The 17,879-nt window shown below is 43.2% G+C and overlaps 1 protein-coding gene across 1 annotated transcript in view; it reads left to right on the forward strand.

The window, feature by feature from the left end:
• Positions 1 to 1,067: 1,067 nt before the first annotated feature.
• LGALS8 (galectin 8) overlaps positions 1,068 to 17,879 on the forward strand; it is a gene marked incomplete at its 5' end in the record, with an annotated part of 50,441 nt that continues 33,629 nt past the window's right edge. Inside the window, 2 exon segments of the mRNA XM_073627690.1 lie at positions 1,068 to 1,284; positions 7,775 to 7,894. Coding sequence (XP_073483791.1) covers positions 1,068 to 1,284; positions 7,775 to 7,894 — 337 coding nt within the window.

Raw genomic sequence — 17,879 nt, forward strand, 5'->3', positions numbered from 1 at the left:
CACCCAAATTTTGAACAATATCTGTATGTATTCTCTTCCTTGCCTAGATGCTGACATGCCGTTTAAAAAAATTTAAATTGCCGTAATTACCTTTTTTATTTTTCAATTCTTCTTTGCACTTCCTGGTTCTCCTCCCGTGGGAGTAGGCGTGTTTCTAGCCTCTCCCAGACTCCTGGGAGCTAGTCTCAGGCTTCCCAGGATGCCACTGAGCATGTGCGGGAATGAGCGGTGAATGCTGGGAGCACAGCATTCACCACATCCAGGAAATAAATGCTTGCGGGCTTCAAATGCCCACAATGAAGATGGAAACCGCCTGCAGTGAATAATATAAGTTATTCTTTCCGACGAAATCTGACACAGGTGGACATATTGCACACAATATGTGAGTATGTAATGCTGAGAAGAAAAGTTTGTGAATGAACTCAAAAAAAAAAAAAAAAACGATAGATAGGTGGACCCCCGCTTTAACTATAGACTTCCTCTGATCCTGTCTGTGTTTTTCCTTGATATGCTATGGAAGGCTGTGTGACCCCCCCCCCCCCCCCCCCCCATGATTTCCCCTACAATAGTCGTATGATTTGCATTTTCAATTCATCTCTGGTGAATACCTGGAATCGCTGTACGAGCCACTGGTGTTTTGGATTTGTTATGTTCATTTTGTGTCAACTCTATTGTTTTGTGTAGTTACTGTATTGTGTAACTTGTAATTCTTCTACATTTTGAAAAGCAAAAAAAATAATTAAAAAAAAAAAAGCTGGCCATACACTGTCACAATCTACTTTAGATCTACCATCAGCTATGTAGTACAAGGGCCTGCCTGATTTGATACAAATTGAATAGATTGTTCAGGTGGGACCTCCTCTATTCCATAGTTTTGGTAAATTTAAAGGAAATTGAGCAATGAAATCGCATAGTGTATGGCCACGTTTATACATCTAAAATGAACTAGTGCTCTTTCAGCCTTTAAGTAATTGAAATACAATGTAAGAATTAATATATAATTTTAAATTTTGACCATTGCTATTATTTTAATGATCCTAATTCTGCTTTAAAATTATTGTTGCCAGGTTCCAGATAGACTTCCAGTGTGGGAGCAGCACGAGCCCACGTAGTGATGTGGCTTTCCACTTTAACCCACGATTTAAAGGCTGGTACTGGGGCCAGATCATCTGTAATACCTTACAGAATGAAAGCTGGGGCTGGGAAGAAAAAACATACCCCATGCCTATCACACCGGGGAAGCCATTTGAAGTCATATTTCTTGTTTTACCTCATAAATTCCAGGTGAGTTTATATCATTACTCTGTTGTATATTCAAAATATTTTAGAGGGAGGGAATGATTCTGTTTGGTTAGGCACACCTCTTTTATTAATTAGACTATGATGGGGACATGCTCATTTCTAACACTCTGTCTGGGCTGTTGTAGTGAATGCAATTTGGACTACCCTATTAGGCAACAGATACTTTTGTTGGTATTATTTAATGCTCCCCATGAGTATCGTACATACTGTGGCTTAGGCTCTGTGCGATTTCAGATGTGAGTCGCACAGAATTGCATGACCATGTAAATTGCATTGTTTTCAATAGTGCTTGTTCACATCAATGCAACTCGGCACGGCACAGTTTTGGAAATGGTTCCTGTACTCAGGGCCGCAATTGGGGGGCGGGGCAGCCCATACACATGTAGGGGGGCCCCCGCTGCTCGGGCCCATGCTTGCCATCTGTTTCTAGTCTGCCCCGCTACAGCTCAGTGCCAAGGTTTTTGCTGGAATCTGGGCTGTGGAGATAGCAGCAGCAGCAGCAGCAGCAGCAGCAGCAGCAGCAGCAGCAGCAGCAGCAGCTGCAGCATCATTGCTTCTAAATACACTGAGGAGCAGTGTATGTATTTAGAAGATCAGAATATTCTTTTAATCTTCCTCCAGCGGACTCCTGCACACTTTCTCTGTGCCCTCCTGCACAGCGATATTTGGGGATGTCTCTTTGCTGGATTGGGCTGTCTCTTTGCTGAATATTTGGGGATCTCTCTTTACTGGATTAAGCTGTCTCTTTGCTGGATTGGAATGTCTCTTTGCTGAATATATAGCAGGGCTCGACAAATCCCAGGCGCCAGATTGCCATTGCAAATAGAAATGGCGTCCTGGAGCCTGGGCATTTATCAGCCTGGTGTAGCGTGGGGGGGCGCTATTTTTAATTAAAATAGCAAACATGTTATACTCACCTGCTCTGTACAGAGCAGCCCGATCCTCCTCTTCACGGGTCCCTGGCGGCAATCTTGGCTCCTTCGCTTCTTTTGCCATTTGCTATGGGGACAAACGGAGCATGCTTGCTCCTGACCTGTGTGTCTATGGAGCCGCGCTCCATAGACTTACACAGCAGGACTTAGCCCCCCACCCCCACTTCCTCTTCACTGCATTTGATTGACAGCAGCAAGAGGCAATGGCTCCTGCTGCTGTTTGAAAGGGGAGATTAGATGCTTCCGTGTACATCGCTGATCTCTTCTCCCCTCTCTTCCCCTTCACACAGGGAAGGGGGGCACAGGGAAACTGAACACGTTTTTTACCTTAATGCAAGCAATGCATTAAGGTAAAAAAACATTTTTAGGTTTAGTATCACTTTAAGTTGTAAGAGTGTTAAACTGAAAGTGGGTGCATTGAAGGACTCTAGGAAATGGTGGTCAGGCCTGGAGGCACCCAGGTCTAATGCTGTGCAGGGGGCCCCAAAATTTTTGATTGCTGCCCTGCCTGTACTGCTTTGGTGCGATTCCAGCACAATTTTGGCCCCATAGAATATGCAAACCACATCCAAATTGCACTAGATAATTGCACTGAAAATTTGGTTCGCAGCAGTGTGAACCTAGCAATAGAGACTGTGTGCTGTTCTATGTTTAAAAACACTATAGTGTACAATACACTGGGTCAGACCGATGCAAAGCTTTGTGGTGAAAAAAAGTGCTGCTTGATATGCATATATGATATTAAATTCATTTTTCCCTTAACGTCTTTCACGACAGCACTTGAGAGAGTGACTCCTCCCCTTGCAAACAGGAAACACCTCTTCCACCATACTTTAAAAGGAGGCTCCTTTCCACACATTGTCAGTTTTTTGTATTTCCTCCAGAAGGAACACTTCGTGGGGAAGTCAGGGTTCTCAGGTGCTGTCCTGGGAGCTCAGGTTTCCTGTGTTTTCACCAAATGCTTTTTTTTTTTTTTTTTTTACCTCATGAGAGCTGTTCCTCCCATTCCACAGCTGATGTTGGGTGCTGCTATCTGGGCTCGGGGTGAGTCTGACTGACGTGGGCAACACTCCTAGGCGGCGGCAAGGCAGACGGTGGCCGTTTACTGTGTTTTTTTCTTCGGTCCACCGCCTGTTGCTTATTTCGCCGCCACCATCTTGGGGATGGCAGCGGGGCTCCATCCGCCGGAAGTGAGGCATCCGGGAAGGGGGTGGCGCCCACGGAACAGGCGTACAGTGTCATTTCCGACCGGAAATCGCAGAGGGAAAGGGGAGGAACGGGGCTGGTGCTTATTTAGCGGTTCCGGTCCAGCGCTATTGGAGGTTGGAACCAGCGTTTTAGCCACATAACACACACAGCAAGAGCTCCTCGATGGAATCGATGGCGGCAGCGAGTTGGACAGGCACCAGCAAGGCCCAGGTAAGGAGCAGTTGTATACTGTCCTTGTACTGTGGGGTCTCTCTCTATTCTACCCCCCCCCCGGTGGCAGGGGCCTGTCTGTGCACATGAGGCAGCTTTAGTTCTTACTGTGCACCTGTGGTGAGCATCCTTGAAAAAAGGACAGGTTGTCTCACTGGGATGGTTTCTTTTTTTGTCTCATGGCAGGCCAAGAGCTCTGATCCAGTGGCAAATAGGAAATGCCCTTCATGTAAATCTAAACTACCTGAAGGATGGAAGAAGACTTTATGTCAAGCCTGTATTGATTTGCTAGTTAAAGAAGAAGCTTCTTCCGCTTGCAGCGACTTGATTGCATCTGTTAAAAAAGAACTTGATGCGACTATTCATTAATTTCGCTCTTCTCTAGCAAACCCATCCCTGAGTCAGCCAACTACCTCACAGTCCTCTCAAGGCTCACTTATAGTCCCGACGGTGGAGGCATCTCCTGCCCCAGAGGGACATTCCCCCTCTCAATCTGCAGAGGAGTCTGATGAGGGGGAGGAAGGAGAAAATTTACCTTCAAAATTTAAATTGTCTTTAGAACAGGTAGATGGCCTGTTAAAAGCAATCTATACCACACTGGGTCTGGAAGAGGAAAGAAAGGAGTTATCTCTGCTTGACAAAATGTATGCAGGGCTCAGCGAACACAAAAATCGCAATTTCCCAGTACACTCAGTTATTTCTGAGACTATTAAGAAAGAGTGGACAGAGCCAGAGAGAAAACCTTAAAAAGGCGTTTCCCTTTTGATGAAGATCCATCGGCGGTTTGGAACAAAGCCCCAAACTAGATGCCGCGTTTTCCCAAGTCTCGAGGTCAACAGATTTGGCATTCGAGGACATGGGGGTGTTAAGAGATACCATGGACAAAAGGATGGACCAGCTACTAATCTGGTCTAATCGATCTGAGGGATGCTTACTTTCATGTTCCTGTAGCAACTCAGTCCCAGAGATTCCTGAGGTTTGTGGTGAATATAGGCAAAGAGATTATACATCTTCAGTTCAGGGCCCTTCCCTTCGGCCTGTCGTCAGCTCCTCGTATTTTACGAAAGTAATGGCGGAAGCTCTTGCCCCTTCTCGACTCTGGGGGTTTGCGGTAATTCCATATCTGGACGACCTCCTCTTTTTTGCCCCATCCAGGGAAAAGTTGCAGGAGGATCTGAACAGAGCCCGCAGTCATTTGGAGTCACTAGGGTGGATAGTGAATGTTCAAAAATCGAATTTCATTCCAGCTCAGCAAGTGCTGTTTCTGAGTTACTTGATAAATTCGGTGGAGCAAAAGATTTTTCTCCCAGAAGAGAAAAAGATCAAGGTTCAAAGGGTAATAACGACACTACAAACAAATCAACTGATTTCAGTCCGAAAGGTTATGTCGGCTCTGGGGACATTAACCTCTTCTATGCCAGCCATCCAATGGGCAAGGCTGCATTTCAGGGCTCTCCAGAGGTTCCTTCTAAGAACATGGAACCACAGGACGGAGAGTTTAGATACGAAAATAAAGATCCCCACCAGAGTCAAACGTTCACTTTGGTGGTGGAAAAGTCATGTGGTACTACAAAGAGGTCTTATTTGGTCTTTTCCAACCGGAAAAGTGGTCACAACAGACGCCAGTTTGCGGGGATGGGGGGCCCACATGGGTCAGGCCTTAGCACAGGGAACATGGTCCCAGTTCGAGGCCCAAAAATCCTCAAATTGGAGAGAGCTAAAAGCGGTGGCCCTAGCATTAGCTTTCTTCTCTCAAAACCTCATAGGTTGCCATGTCCAGATTTTGTCGGACAATGCCACTACCATAGCCTACCTGAACAAACAGGGAGGCACAAGAAGCAGGGCTCTTCACTTTCTGTCAGTAGAGATTCTGGAGTGGGCGGAAAACCACTTACTATCTCTATCCGCAGTCCATCTCAAAGGCACATTAAACGAGGTAGTGGATTATCTGAGCCAACAGAAAGTTCAGGAATCGGAGTGGAGTCTGAACAGGGAGGTTCAGGGAGGTGTTTGCATTGATCACCAGTACTTGGGGCAATAATGAGAAGCAAAGGCTTTTCAGAACATTTAACTACTACGTTGCTTTCCAGTAGGAAAAAGGTAACCAGGGATATTTAAGCCAAAGTATGGAAAGTCTATATTTCTTTCTGTCATTCAGAACAGAGGGATGTTAAAGACCTAGTTTCAGTGCTGGAGTTTTTGCAGAAAGGTGCAGACAAGCATCTTGCGGTCAGCACTCTTAAAGTGCAGGTGGCCGCTTTGGGAGTTTATCTGGAGACATCCTTATCTTCAGAAACTCTGATTATGAGATTTTTCACAGCACTTTCCAGGTCTAGACCGGTCCCGGTGAGGCATTTCCCAAATTGGGATCTCTCGGTGGTTCTGCAATCTCTGGCAAAAGAACCATTTGAGCCTTTACAGGCCATATCCCTAAAGAATTTAGCTTTGAAAACTATTTTTCTGGTCGCAATTACTTCAGCAAGAAGGGTTAGTGAACTGCACGCCCTATCAGTAAAAGAGCCTTTTTTGTCAGTTTTTCCTGATAGGGTTGTCCTTAAAGTAGATCCAGGGTTTTTGCCAAAAGTGGAAAGCTTTAGTAACAGGTCTCAGAAGATTACTCTCCCAACCTTTCGTGCTAACCCTTCGGGTAAAAAGGAAGAGCAGTTTCACAGCTTGGACGTAAGACGTATCCTATTACATTATTTGGAAGTAACAGGAGGGTTTAGAGCTTCAGATTCATTATTTGTTCTTTTTTCTGGAAACAAAAAAGGCCACCAAGCATCAAAAGGATCATTGGCTAGATGGCTTAAGACAGCTATATCTGTAGCCTATTCTCAAATGGGTTTATCTTCCCTGCTGGGAATTAGGGCTCATTCAACGAGGGCCCAGGCCACTACATGGGCAGAAAGAGCTGGTGCCACCCCAGATCAGATTTGTAAGGCGGCTACGTGGTCAAGCTACTTAACGTTTGTCCTCCATTACAGACTGGATCTCCTGTCAGCAGGGGATCAGGCTTTTGGCAGAAAGGTTCTGCAGGCTGTGGTCCCTCCCTAGGGGGGTAAGTCTCTATTATCCTCTCAAGTGCTGTCCTGAAAGACGTTAAGGGAAAATTCAAGTTAGACTTACCAGTAACTTGTTTTCCAAGAGTCTTTCAGGACAGCACTTGAGAGAGTGACTCTTCCCCTTGCACCTCTTCCAAACTTTAAAAGGAGGCTCCTTTCCACACATTGTCAGTAGTAGTAGAGAACCTCCAGCCACAAAATGGAACACATAACTCGAGATATGATTAGTCACAGTATAATTATATAATTATACTGTGACTAATCATATCTCGAGTTATGTGTTCCATTTTGTGGCTGGAGGTTCTCTACTACTACTGACAATATGTGGAAAGGAGCCTCCTTTTAAAGTTTGGAAGAGGTGCAAGGGGAGGAGTCACTCTCAAGTGCTGTCCTGAAAGATTCTTGGAAAACAAATTACCGGTAAGTCTAACTTGAATTTTTTTTTTTTTTTTTAATATTGGCTAATACAGTTGACGAATCTCTTTACATTTGGTTTATGCCTGTTTTGTTGATTTTTGTCTTTTTTAATCTGATAAGAATTTTTTTTTAATAAAAAAAGTTATTATTGTTATTAAACATACAAACAGGTAAAAGTTAAAATAGAAGGATTTGTTTGGTTTGTCTTTTTATTAGATTTTTAAAAAAACCCAGTATCTTTGCAGTGAGTCTTTCAATGTTTTTTTAACGTTTTTTGCAATAGCGTTTATTAGTGTTTTTAGTGTTTGTTAGCGTTTTTTATTATTATGTATTTTTTTTATTTTTTTTTTTCAATGGATCAAAAACGTTTAACGCTGGTGAGCCACGTTTATCAGCGTTTGAGTGTTTGGCATTTTTGAACGCGATTTTATGGCGTTCAGAAAACCGCCCATAACATAGAGTGGAGTTTATGAGCTGTTAAAAAAAAAAACAAAAACGCCCAAACTCCAAAAAACATCCATTTATGAGCTCCAGTGTGCATGGAGCCTTAGTTTTGTAATTTTGAATTGTAGACCTTTTACTGAATATATTTATATGTTTGTAGTTTTTCACGTATAAAATGTTCCTGAATGTGTTTTTTAGGTTTCTTCAAATGGAAAATTCTTGCTCTCATACAAACACAGGATTAACCTGGATAAAATTGATACACTTGGCATATATGGAAAAGTGAAAATTAATACAATTGGCTTTGTATCTGAAACAGTAAGTCATTTTTTTTCTGTCACTCTTCCTATGCGAGAAGGGGAAAGGAATATCATTTAATAATTGCTCTTGATCAGGGAAATCTGATTGTTTTGAATTTGAATTAACTGTCTGTTACGCATATGTATTATCTATATTACTCATTCTTTTGTGTAAATTATTTGGTATAGCGGAGCACAAAATATTGCCTCGGTTTTTAAATGGGCTGTAAAAAAAATAAATAGAAGCCAAACATGGCCATATGAGTTATGAGCCCTCAGACAACCAAATGTCACATGTTGCATGATTCTCAAAACAAGGATTTTAAAGCCCTTTTCCAGATTTATCAACCACTTAAGGACCAGCCTCGTTTTGGAATTTAGGTGTTTACATGTTTTAAAACAGTTTTTTTTTGCTAGAAAATTACTTAGAACCCCCAAACATTATATAGTTTTTTTCTAACACCCTACAGAATAAAATGGCGGTCGTTGCAATACTTTTTTTTCACACCGTATTTGCGCAGTGGTCTTACAAGCGCGCTTTTTTTTGTGGAAAAAATTCACTTTTTTGAATAAAAAAATAAGACAACAGTAAAGTTAGCCCCATTTTTTTTATATTGTGAAAGATAATGTTACGCCGAATAAATTGATACCCAACATGTCATGCTTCAAAATTGCGCCCGCTCGTGGAATGGCGTCAAACTTTTACCCTCAAAAATCTCCATAGGCGGAGTTTAAAAAATTGTACAGGTTGCATGTTTTGCCTTACAGAGGAGGTCTAGGGCTAGAATTATTGCTCTCGCTCTAACAATTGTGGCGATACCTCACATGTGTGGTTTGACCACCGTTTTCATATGCGGGCGCTACTCACGCATGCGTTCGCTTCTGCGCGCGAGCTTGTCGGGACGGGGGGTTTTTAAAAAAAAAAATTTTTTTTAATTATTTATTTTACATGATTTTATTTATTTTTACACTGTTTAAAAAAAAAAAAAAATTGTGTCACTTTTATTCCTATTACAAGGAATGTAAACATCCCTTGTAATAGAAAAAAGCATGACAGGACCTCTTAAATATGAGATCTGGGGTCAAAAAGACCTCAGATCTCATATTTACACTAAAATGCAATTAAAAAAAAAAAAAAGAAAAAAAAAAGTCATTTAAAAAAAAATGAAATTGAAAAAATGAGCATTTAAGACGTATGGGCGGAAGTGACGTTTTGACGTCGCTTCCGCCCAGCAGTGTCATGGAGACGAGTGGGCGCCATCTTAGCCTCACTCGACTCCAGGCACAGCAGGGAGACAGACGCGATCGCCTCCGCCGCTACCGACGGCTCCGGTAAGCGGCCGAGGGCACCGGATCGCGGCGGGAATGGGGGCCCCTCTCCCGTCACCGATAAAAGTGATCTTGCGGCGAATCAGCCACAGAGGCCACTTTTATCTGAAAGCCGACCGCCGCACGAAAAAGGGGGTACAGGGGTTATGACAGCTAGCTGCTGCCATAACAGCCATATCCGCCGCCAAACTTTGGACGTACATCGGCGGTCGGCAAGTGGTTAAAAAAAGAAAAACTGAAATATCACAAGGTCCTAAGTATTCAGACCCTTTGCTGTGACACACATATTTAACTCAGGTGCTGTCCATTTCTTCTGATCATCCTTGAGATGGTTCTACACCTTCATTTGAGTCCAGCTGTGTTTGATTATACTGATTGGACTTGATTAGGAAAGCCACACACCTGTCTATATAAGACCTTACAGCTTTGCATGTCAGCTTTGCATGTCAGAGCAAATGAGAATCATGAGGTCAAAGGAACTGCCTGAAGAGCTCAGAGACAGAATTGTGGCAAGGCACAGATATGGCCAAGATTAAAAAAATTTTTTGCTGTACTCAAGGTTCCTAAGAGCACAGTGGGCCTCCATAATCCTTAAATGGAAGACATTTGGGACGACCGGAACCCTTCCTAGAACTGGTCGTCCGGCCAAACTGAGCTATCGGGGGAGAAGAGCCTTGGTTAGAGAGGTTAAAGAAGAACCCAGAGATCGCTGTGGCTCCTGAGATGCAGTCGGGAGATGGGAGAAAGTTGTAGAGAGTCAACCATCACTGCAGCACCTGTCGGGGCTTTATGGCAGAGTGGCCCGACGGAAGCCACTCTTCAGTGCAAGACACCTGAAAGACCGCATGGAGTTTGCTAAAAAAAAACACCTGAAGGACGCCAAGATGGTGAGAAATAAGATTCTCTGGTCTGATGAGACCAAGATAGAACTTTTTGGCCTTAATTTTAAGAGGTATATTTGGAGAAAACAAGGCACTGCTCATCACCTGTCCAATACAGTCCCAACAGTGAAGCATGGTGGTGACAGCATCATGCTGTGGGGGTGTTTTTCAGCTGCAGGGACAGAACGACTGGTTGCAATCGAGGGAAAGATGAATGCGGCCAAGTACAGGGATATCCTGGACGAAAACCTTCTCCAGAGTGCTCAGGACCTCAGACTGGGCCGAAGGTTTACCTTCCAACAAGACAATGACCCTAAGCACACAGCTAAAATAACGAAGGAGTGGCTTCACAACAACTCCGTGACTGTTCTTGAATGGCCCAGCCAGAGCCCTGACTTAAACCCAATTGAGCATCTCTGGAGAGACCTAAAAATGGCTGTCCACCAACGTTTACCATCCAACCTGACAGAACTGGAGAGGATCTGCAAGGAGCAATGGCAGAGGATCCCCAAATCCAGGTGTGAAAAACGTTTTGCATCTTTCCCAAAAAGACTCATGGCTGTATTAGATCAAAAGGATGCTTCTACTAAATACTGAGCAAAGGGTCTGAATACTTAGGACCATGTGATATTTTAGTTTTTCTTTTTAAATAAATCTGCAAAAATGTCAACAACAATTTTGTGTTTTTCTGTCAATATGGGGTGCTATGTGTACATTCATGAGGAAAAAAAATTAACTTAAATGATTTTAACAAATGGCTGCAATATAACAAAGAGTGAAAAATTTAAGGGGGTCTGAATACTTTCCGTCCCCACTGTGTATGTGTATATGTGTGTGTATGTATGTGTATGTGTGTATATGTGTGTGTGTGTGTGTGTGTATATATATATATATATATATGTATGTGTGTGTGTGCATATATATTTATTACATGCGCCAGTTCACACCACACCAGTTCAACACATGGAAAGTAGGTTGTATGGTTTTCAATGGCATAGCTCACATCAGTGCGGTCAGTTCCAGGAAAAAACTGGACTGTACTGGAATGTAATAAAATGCACCGGACACCAGTACAGTGGAAAAAAAAAAAGCATCTGGAAACGCATCAAAAAATGCTTCGGAACATGTCAAAAACGCATTATAGTAGAACATGCCCGACGGGTTTCTACCCGGCCTTAGAAATTGGGAAATACACCACAGCCTTTTCTAATCTGTCTCCTAAACTACTGAGATAAGGAGAATATTCTGCAACGGGCGCGGGTCCTAAATGATATTAGATATAATGGATCTAAAATTATGTTTTTTCCTGACATTTTGCCAGAGGTTCAGAAACGAAGGGCAAATTTTTAAGAAGTTAAACGCCTGTTACTCCTGCGGCTAAAATGCTCTATGCTCTATGCTCTATCCTGCTCGATTACGTGCGGTTTACAAAGGCACCCCAGGATGCACAGGACTGGCTTGAAGGTCAATTTAAAACCCAGAACTTAGAATGATGGACCCACTCTATCAGCAAATTTATATAAAGCTCATTGTGGGAACAACGGTGCACACTCAATTATAGGCCGGGTTGTTGGAGGCTTAATCAGCGATAGCCACTAGATGTGTGTTTGTTTTTTTTTTTTCCTTCTATATAAGTGGCTTGCTCCCGCGTGGAACTGTTTTGTTTTTGTTTGTGTGTGTGTTTTTGTTTTTTTTGGGGGGGGAGGGGGGAGTTGCTCTTCTTGGAGTATTTATTATTATGTTTTATACCTGCTTGCTATCTATTACTGTACTTTGTGCAGGTTGGTTGGCTAGTAGTTTTAATCTTACTCTTGTACTTGGTAAATCAATCAATTAGACAATCTGTCTTTGATTATATTGCTTCTTTCCGCCCTGTCCTCATCTGTCTGCAGGAGACACATGCCACATGCAATGTGACTAGATTTTTGAAATGTCACTGTTCGAGAAGCATATCACTCGGTTTTTACCTCCCATTCAGAGGGGGGGGTTCTGTTCTGGTTTACACTGGTATAGTGTTCTCTTGCAGTAGGACTATGGTAGACAAAAACGGCAAATATATATATATATAGACACACACACAGTGGGGACGGAAAGTATTCAGACCCCTTAAATTTTTCACTCTTTGTTATATTGCAGCCATTTGCTAAAATCATTTAAGTTCATTTTTTTCCTCATTAATGTACACATAGCACCCCATATTGACAGAAAAACACAGAATTGTTGACATTTTTGCAGATTTATTAAAAAAGAACTGAAATATCACATGGTCCTAAGTATTCAGACCCTTTGCTCAGTATTTAGTAGAAGCATCCTTTTGATCTAATACAGCCTTTTTGGGAAAGATGCAACAAGTTTTTCACACCTGGATTTGGGGATCCTCTGCCATTCCTCCTTGCCGATCCTCTCCAGTTCTGTCAGGTTGGATGGTAAACGTTGGTGGACAGCCATTTTTAGATCTCTCCAGAGATGCTCAATTGGGTTTAAGTCAGGGCTCTGGCTGGGTCATTCAAGAACAGTCACGGAGTTGTTGTGAAGCCACTCCTTCGTTATTTTAACTGTGTGCTTGGGGTCATTGTCTTGTTGGAAGGTAAACCTTCGGCCCAGTCTGAGGTCCTGAGCACTCTGGAAAAGATTTTCGTCCAGGATATCCCTGTACTTGGCCGCATTCATCTTTCCCTCGATTGCAACCAATCGTCCTGTCCCTGCAGCTGAAAAACACCCCCACAGCATGATGCTGCCACCACCATGCTTCACTCTTGTGACTGTATTGGACAGGTGATGAGCAGTGCCTGGTTTTCTCCACACATACCGCTTAGAATTAAGGCCAAAAAGTTCTATCTTGGTCTCATCAGACCTAAGAATCTTATTTCTCACCATCTTGGAGTCTTTCAGGTGTTTTTTTTAGCAAACTTCATGCGGGCTTTCATGTGTCTTGCACTGAGGAGAGGCTTCCGTCGGGCCACTCTGCCATATAGCCCCGACTGGTGGAGGGATGCAGTGATGGTTGACTTTCTACAACTTTCACCCATCTCCCGACTGCATCTCTGGAGCTCAGCCAGTGATCTTTGGGTTCTTCTTTACCTCTCACCAAGGCTCTTCTCCCCCGATAGCTCAGTTTGGCCGGACAGCCAGCTCTAGGAAGGGTTCTGGTCGTCCCAAACGTCTTCCATTTAAGGATAATGGAGGCCACTGTGCTCTTAGGAACCTTAAGTGCAACAGAATTATTTTTTTTGTAACCTTGGCCAGATCTGTGCCTTTCCACAATTCTGTCTCTGAGCTCTTCAGGCAGTTCCTTTTGACCTCACGATTCTCATTTGCTCTGACATGCACTGTGAGCTGTAAGGTCTTGTATAGACAGGTGTGTGGCTTTCCTAATCAAGTCCAATCAGTATAATCAAACACAGCTGGACTCAAATGAAGCTGTAGAACCATCTCAAGGATGATTAGAAAAAATAGACAGCACCTGAGTTAAATATGAGTGTCACAGCAAAAAAAAAAAATGAAATTAAATGATTTTAGCAAATGGCTGCAATATAACAAAGAGTGAAAATATATATATATATATATATATATATATATATATATATATATATATATATATATATATATATATATATATATATATATATATATATATATATATATATATATATATAATTTCCTGGACCTCCCCACCTCTAGCCCATAAAAGGGCGGCTGTCTGCCCACACCAGTGTTCTTTTTTTCGTCCTCGCTCCGGACGCCTTTTAAAGTTTTATTTTTATTTTTTATTGTATTTTCTTCTCTTCTCCATCCATCCAACCATCCATCCATCCATCCTGTTGGGTTCAGCCTCTCCCGATTCAGAAGACCCCCCATATAGGCTGTAAATCTCCTGAGGAGGTGGGATTGTATGGTACAGTATAAATGACTGTGTATTACTGGCAAAGGTCACTGGCAGTATAAATGACTGTATATACCTTTGTTAGGCAGGTGCTGGCACTCTCTCCTTCCATGTTTTTGTGTGTTCAGGCAGTGGTTTGGCTCGCTGGGACAAGGGAGTGCACATATTTCATTATCTAGATGACATGCTACTTCTGGGTCCGTCAAATGACAAATGCAAAACACTAGCTCGTTTCGGTTGGTTGATCAACTTTCGGAAGAGCCAGATGCATCTGACCCAAATGTTGGAGTATTTAAGAGTACAATTCAACACGGATCGGGCCGTGTTTCTCTTCCTCAGAGGAAGGTCCAGGAGATCCAGTCTCAGACAAAGTAGTGATGGCCAGGCCTTCTATGATACTGAAGGAATACATGCAGTATCTGGGGGTTTTTTTCAGCCACAGTTCCAGTAGTCCCATGGGTCAGGTGGCGCAGAAGGAGGTTTCAAAGCAACTTTCTTCTTCAGTGGGATCGTCTGCCAATTCCGATAATCTGGTCCCTGGTTGGTGGTCAGTAGCTCGCAATCTTTCCTGCGGAGTTCCGTTGAAGGCCTCAGAACCAATAGTGGTGTCGACCAATGCCAGTCTGGCAGGCTGAAGGGCACACTGCCTGGGACAGCAGGTTCAAGGCCAATGGTACCTTTGTGGGGCGAAGAGTGTAAATTTCCTGGGATTGGGAGGTCGAGCTGTCAAGATTCTTTTGGACAACAAAACTACGGTGGCTTATGTGTCTCATCAAGGGGGCACAAGAAGTCACCCTCTCCTTCAGGTGGCATGTCAATCTTCCTCTGCACAGAGTAGAATCTCGGCTCTCTTACAGCATCTTAACTCCCAGGGCCTGGCAGTGTTTCTGCAGATCGCTTGAGTCGAGGCTTTGGGGATCACAACAAATGGGGCATCAACCCCAAGTACCTACGCAAGATCTTCAGGGTCTGGGGGACGCCTTCGATAGATCTTATGGCATTGGAGAATTGTCAACTGCCTTGCTTCTTCTCCCGGAACTAGCATCCACAGGCATTGGGTCAGGGTGCTCTGTCCAGGTCTTGGAACTTCCCCTTGGTATATGTGTTCCCGCCGCTTCCATTGGCTCTCAAAATCCTGCGGAAGATTCAGTGAGAAAGGATCACAGCAATAGTAGTCCTACCTTACTGGCTCAGGGAGGTGTGGTTCCCTCTAGCTTGGAGGATGAAGTTGGGCTCACCAATCCCTCTGCCTCCTTGTCAAAATCTCCTTCTGCAGAGTGGGGGCTGACACCCGAACCGCAGGAGGATAAAGCTAATGACATTATTACAGGATTGTCAGAACGAATGTAACCTACGGAAAGGGGTTGGGACCTTGGATCTCCTTCAGTATCTAACATTTTGGAGTTTCTGCAGAGTAGTCTCCAAGGGTTAGCTTATAATTCCCTGAAGGGTCAAATCCCTGCCTTGTCGGCTATGTTGTGTACAAGATATGCTCTACATCCGTTGGTGATCTGATTTTTTTTTTTTTTTTTTTTTTTTTTTTTTTTTTTTTTTTTAGGGGCAGCCATAGAAATCAGACCTCCATTGAAATCATTTTTTCCAAAAGAGGACTTAACACTAGCCTTGGGAACATTGCTGGTTCCTCCATTTGATCAAGATTTCTCTTGTTCATTATTTCTTAACAGTTTTTTTGTTTTTGTTTTTTGCTAGCCGTGGCCTCGGCCAGAAGAGACTCTGAGTTGTGTGCCTTCTTATCTAAAGAACCATATTGTTTGGTGCTCCCAGACAAGATAGTCCTTAGGCCGATACCGAGCTTTCTACCTAAGGTGGCCACATAATTTCGTATAAACTGGGAGGTCATTCTCCCAGCCATTCCAGCGGATACAGCTTATGATGAGTGGAGTAGGTTAGACCTGGTCTCTGCGGTTTCAACCTACCTGAAATGGACTAAAAGCTTTGGAAAACAAGATCAGCTGTAGGTTTTCCCTATGGGACCTAAAAAAGGGGTATGCCAGCAACATCCAGAGTTGTGTCTTCCTGGTTTGTCAAGACCATGCATATTGCATACAAAACGCTGGACCTTCCTCCTCCTTCAGAGATCAAAGCACATTTGACGAGGGGTATGGCAGCATCCTGGGCATAGGCGAAGGTCGCCCCTGAGGTAGTTTGCAGAGCAGCAAGCTGGAGCTCGCCCAACACCTTTTTTTATTGGGCATTACAGGCTTAGAATGGCTTGTCCGCCTGAGGAAACATTTGGCCCTACAGTTATTATGGCGGCTGCCCATTAAAAAATTTTGAGTAGCATTGCATTGAGGGTTTGGCTTATTTTTTATTTTTTGTCTTCCCTCCCTTCTTAATATTGCTTGATACATCCCATAGTAGGCTGACATGGGGAGGTCCAGGAATAAGGAAAATTGTTATCCATGCTTACCGTAATTTTCCTTTCCTGTATCCTCCCTATGTCAGGCGGAGGATTCCCACCCAGTTTATCCGTCGTGAGGCGGGGTTTTTTTTTAACACTGGTGTGGGCAGACAGCCGCCCTTTTATGGGCTAGAAAAGAGGTGGTCCTGGAGGGGTCAGAGGGGGCGGAGCTGGCCCATAGTAGGCTGACATGCGGAGCATCTAGGAAAGGAAAATTACGGTGAGTATGGATAACAATTTTCCTTAATATCTCTTCCAAATAATCCAGAAGCACTTCGTCAGCTTATTTCCTTTGCTGGGGCTTCCCCCCTGGTGCCAATATTGGTACTTGGAGACTTGAATAATGTAATTGACCTGAAGCGGGACAGATGCCCAGCTCCAAGGTCAATGACCTCTGAGCACCTGTCCCATCTTGCAAGACTATGCAAGGAATTAGGGCTTTACTATTTGTGGAGGATGTTACATTCTGAAGAATATGCTTATACATGTTATTCTAAAACACACAATTCACTATCAAGAATTGATTTAGCTTTATGTTCGGTAGATCTTGTACCATGCATAGTACGGTAGATGTTAATATAGAACCTCGAGGAATGTAATAAAAACATAAGCAATTGCTCTTAGTGAGCCAAGCTTGTCTGGGCATCAGTTCTAAGTGTACTTGACGCACGTTTCATGTCTCACGCCACTCATCAGGAGTAAAATGCTCTGAAATTAAGTCAATAACATATCTATAAATATAGCATACCCTTTAAAAGGAGAACCATCTGTCAAAAAAAGGTCTATAACTTACAAAATGGTCCAATAGCGACGGCCAACCTATATCCAAGGAAGATGGGGGACAGAGATGATGATCTCCCCCGGGGCAGAGGTGAGGAATCCCATCCAAATCGGGGACAGCAGTCAGGTGAAGACCAGGTGACCATATCACAAACGTGCATCTTGTGTGTGCTTGGCAACCCACACTGCTCTGCAAGGATATGTAAATGAAACCATGTGAACTGAATGAACTGTTGATGAGGTGAACATGTACCAGTGACTGAAAAGAGTGTGGTTTATCAAGCACACACAAGATGCACATGCTTGTGATATGGTCGCCTGGTGTTCACCTGGCTGCTGTCCCCGGTTTGGATGGGATTCCTCACCTCAGCCCCGGGGGAGATCACCATCCCTGTCCCCCTTCTTCCCTTGGATATAGGTTGGGTGTCGCTATTGGACCATTTTGTAAGTTATAGACCTTCTTCCTATGTTTTTATTACTAATGGATGAATGATCTATGAAATTGTACGGCTAATCATGTATTTTACTTTGTATAATAATTGTATGTGTATACAAGTGAACTGTTATTTACAGTATATTATGTCCTTTACCAAAGATTATTGATACTTTTCAACTTGATTTGGAATTAATAAACAATGTAATGATTAATATAAACTAAGTATTTATTTATTCAGTGACATGCCTCCATATAAAGTCCCATTCTTTCCTT

This window comes from Aquarana catesbeiana, linkage group LG04 (genome assembly GCF_042186555.1).
Source record: "Aquarana catesbeiana isolate 2022-GZ linkage group LG04, ASM4218655v1, whole genome shotgun sequence".
Lineage (NCBI taxonomy): Eukaryota > Metazoa > Chordata > Amphibia > Anura > Ranidae > Aquarana > Aquarana catesbeiana.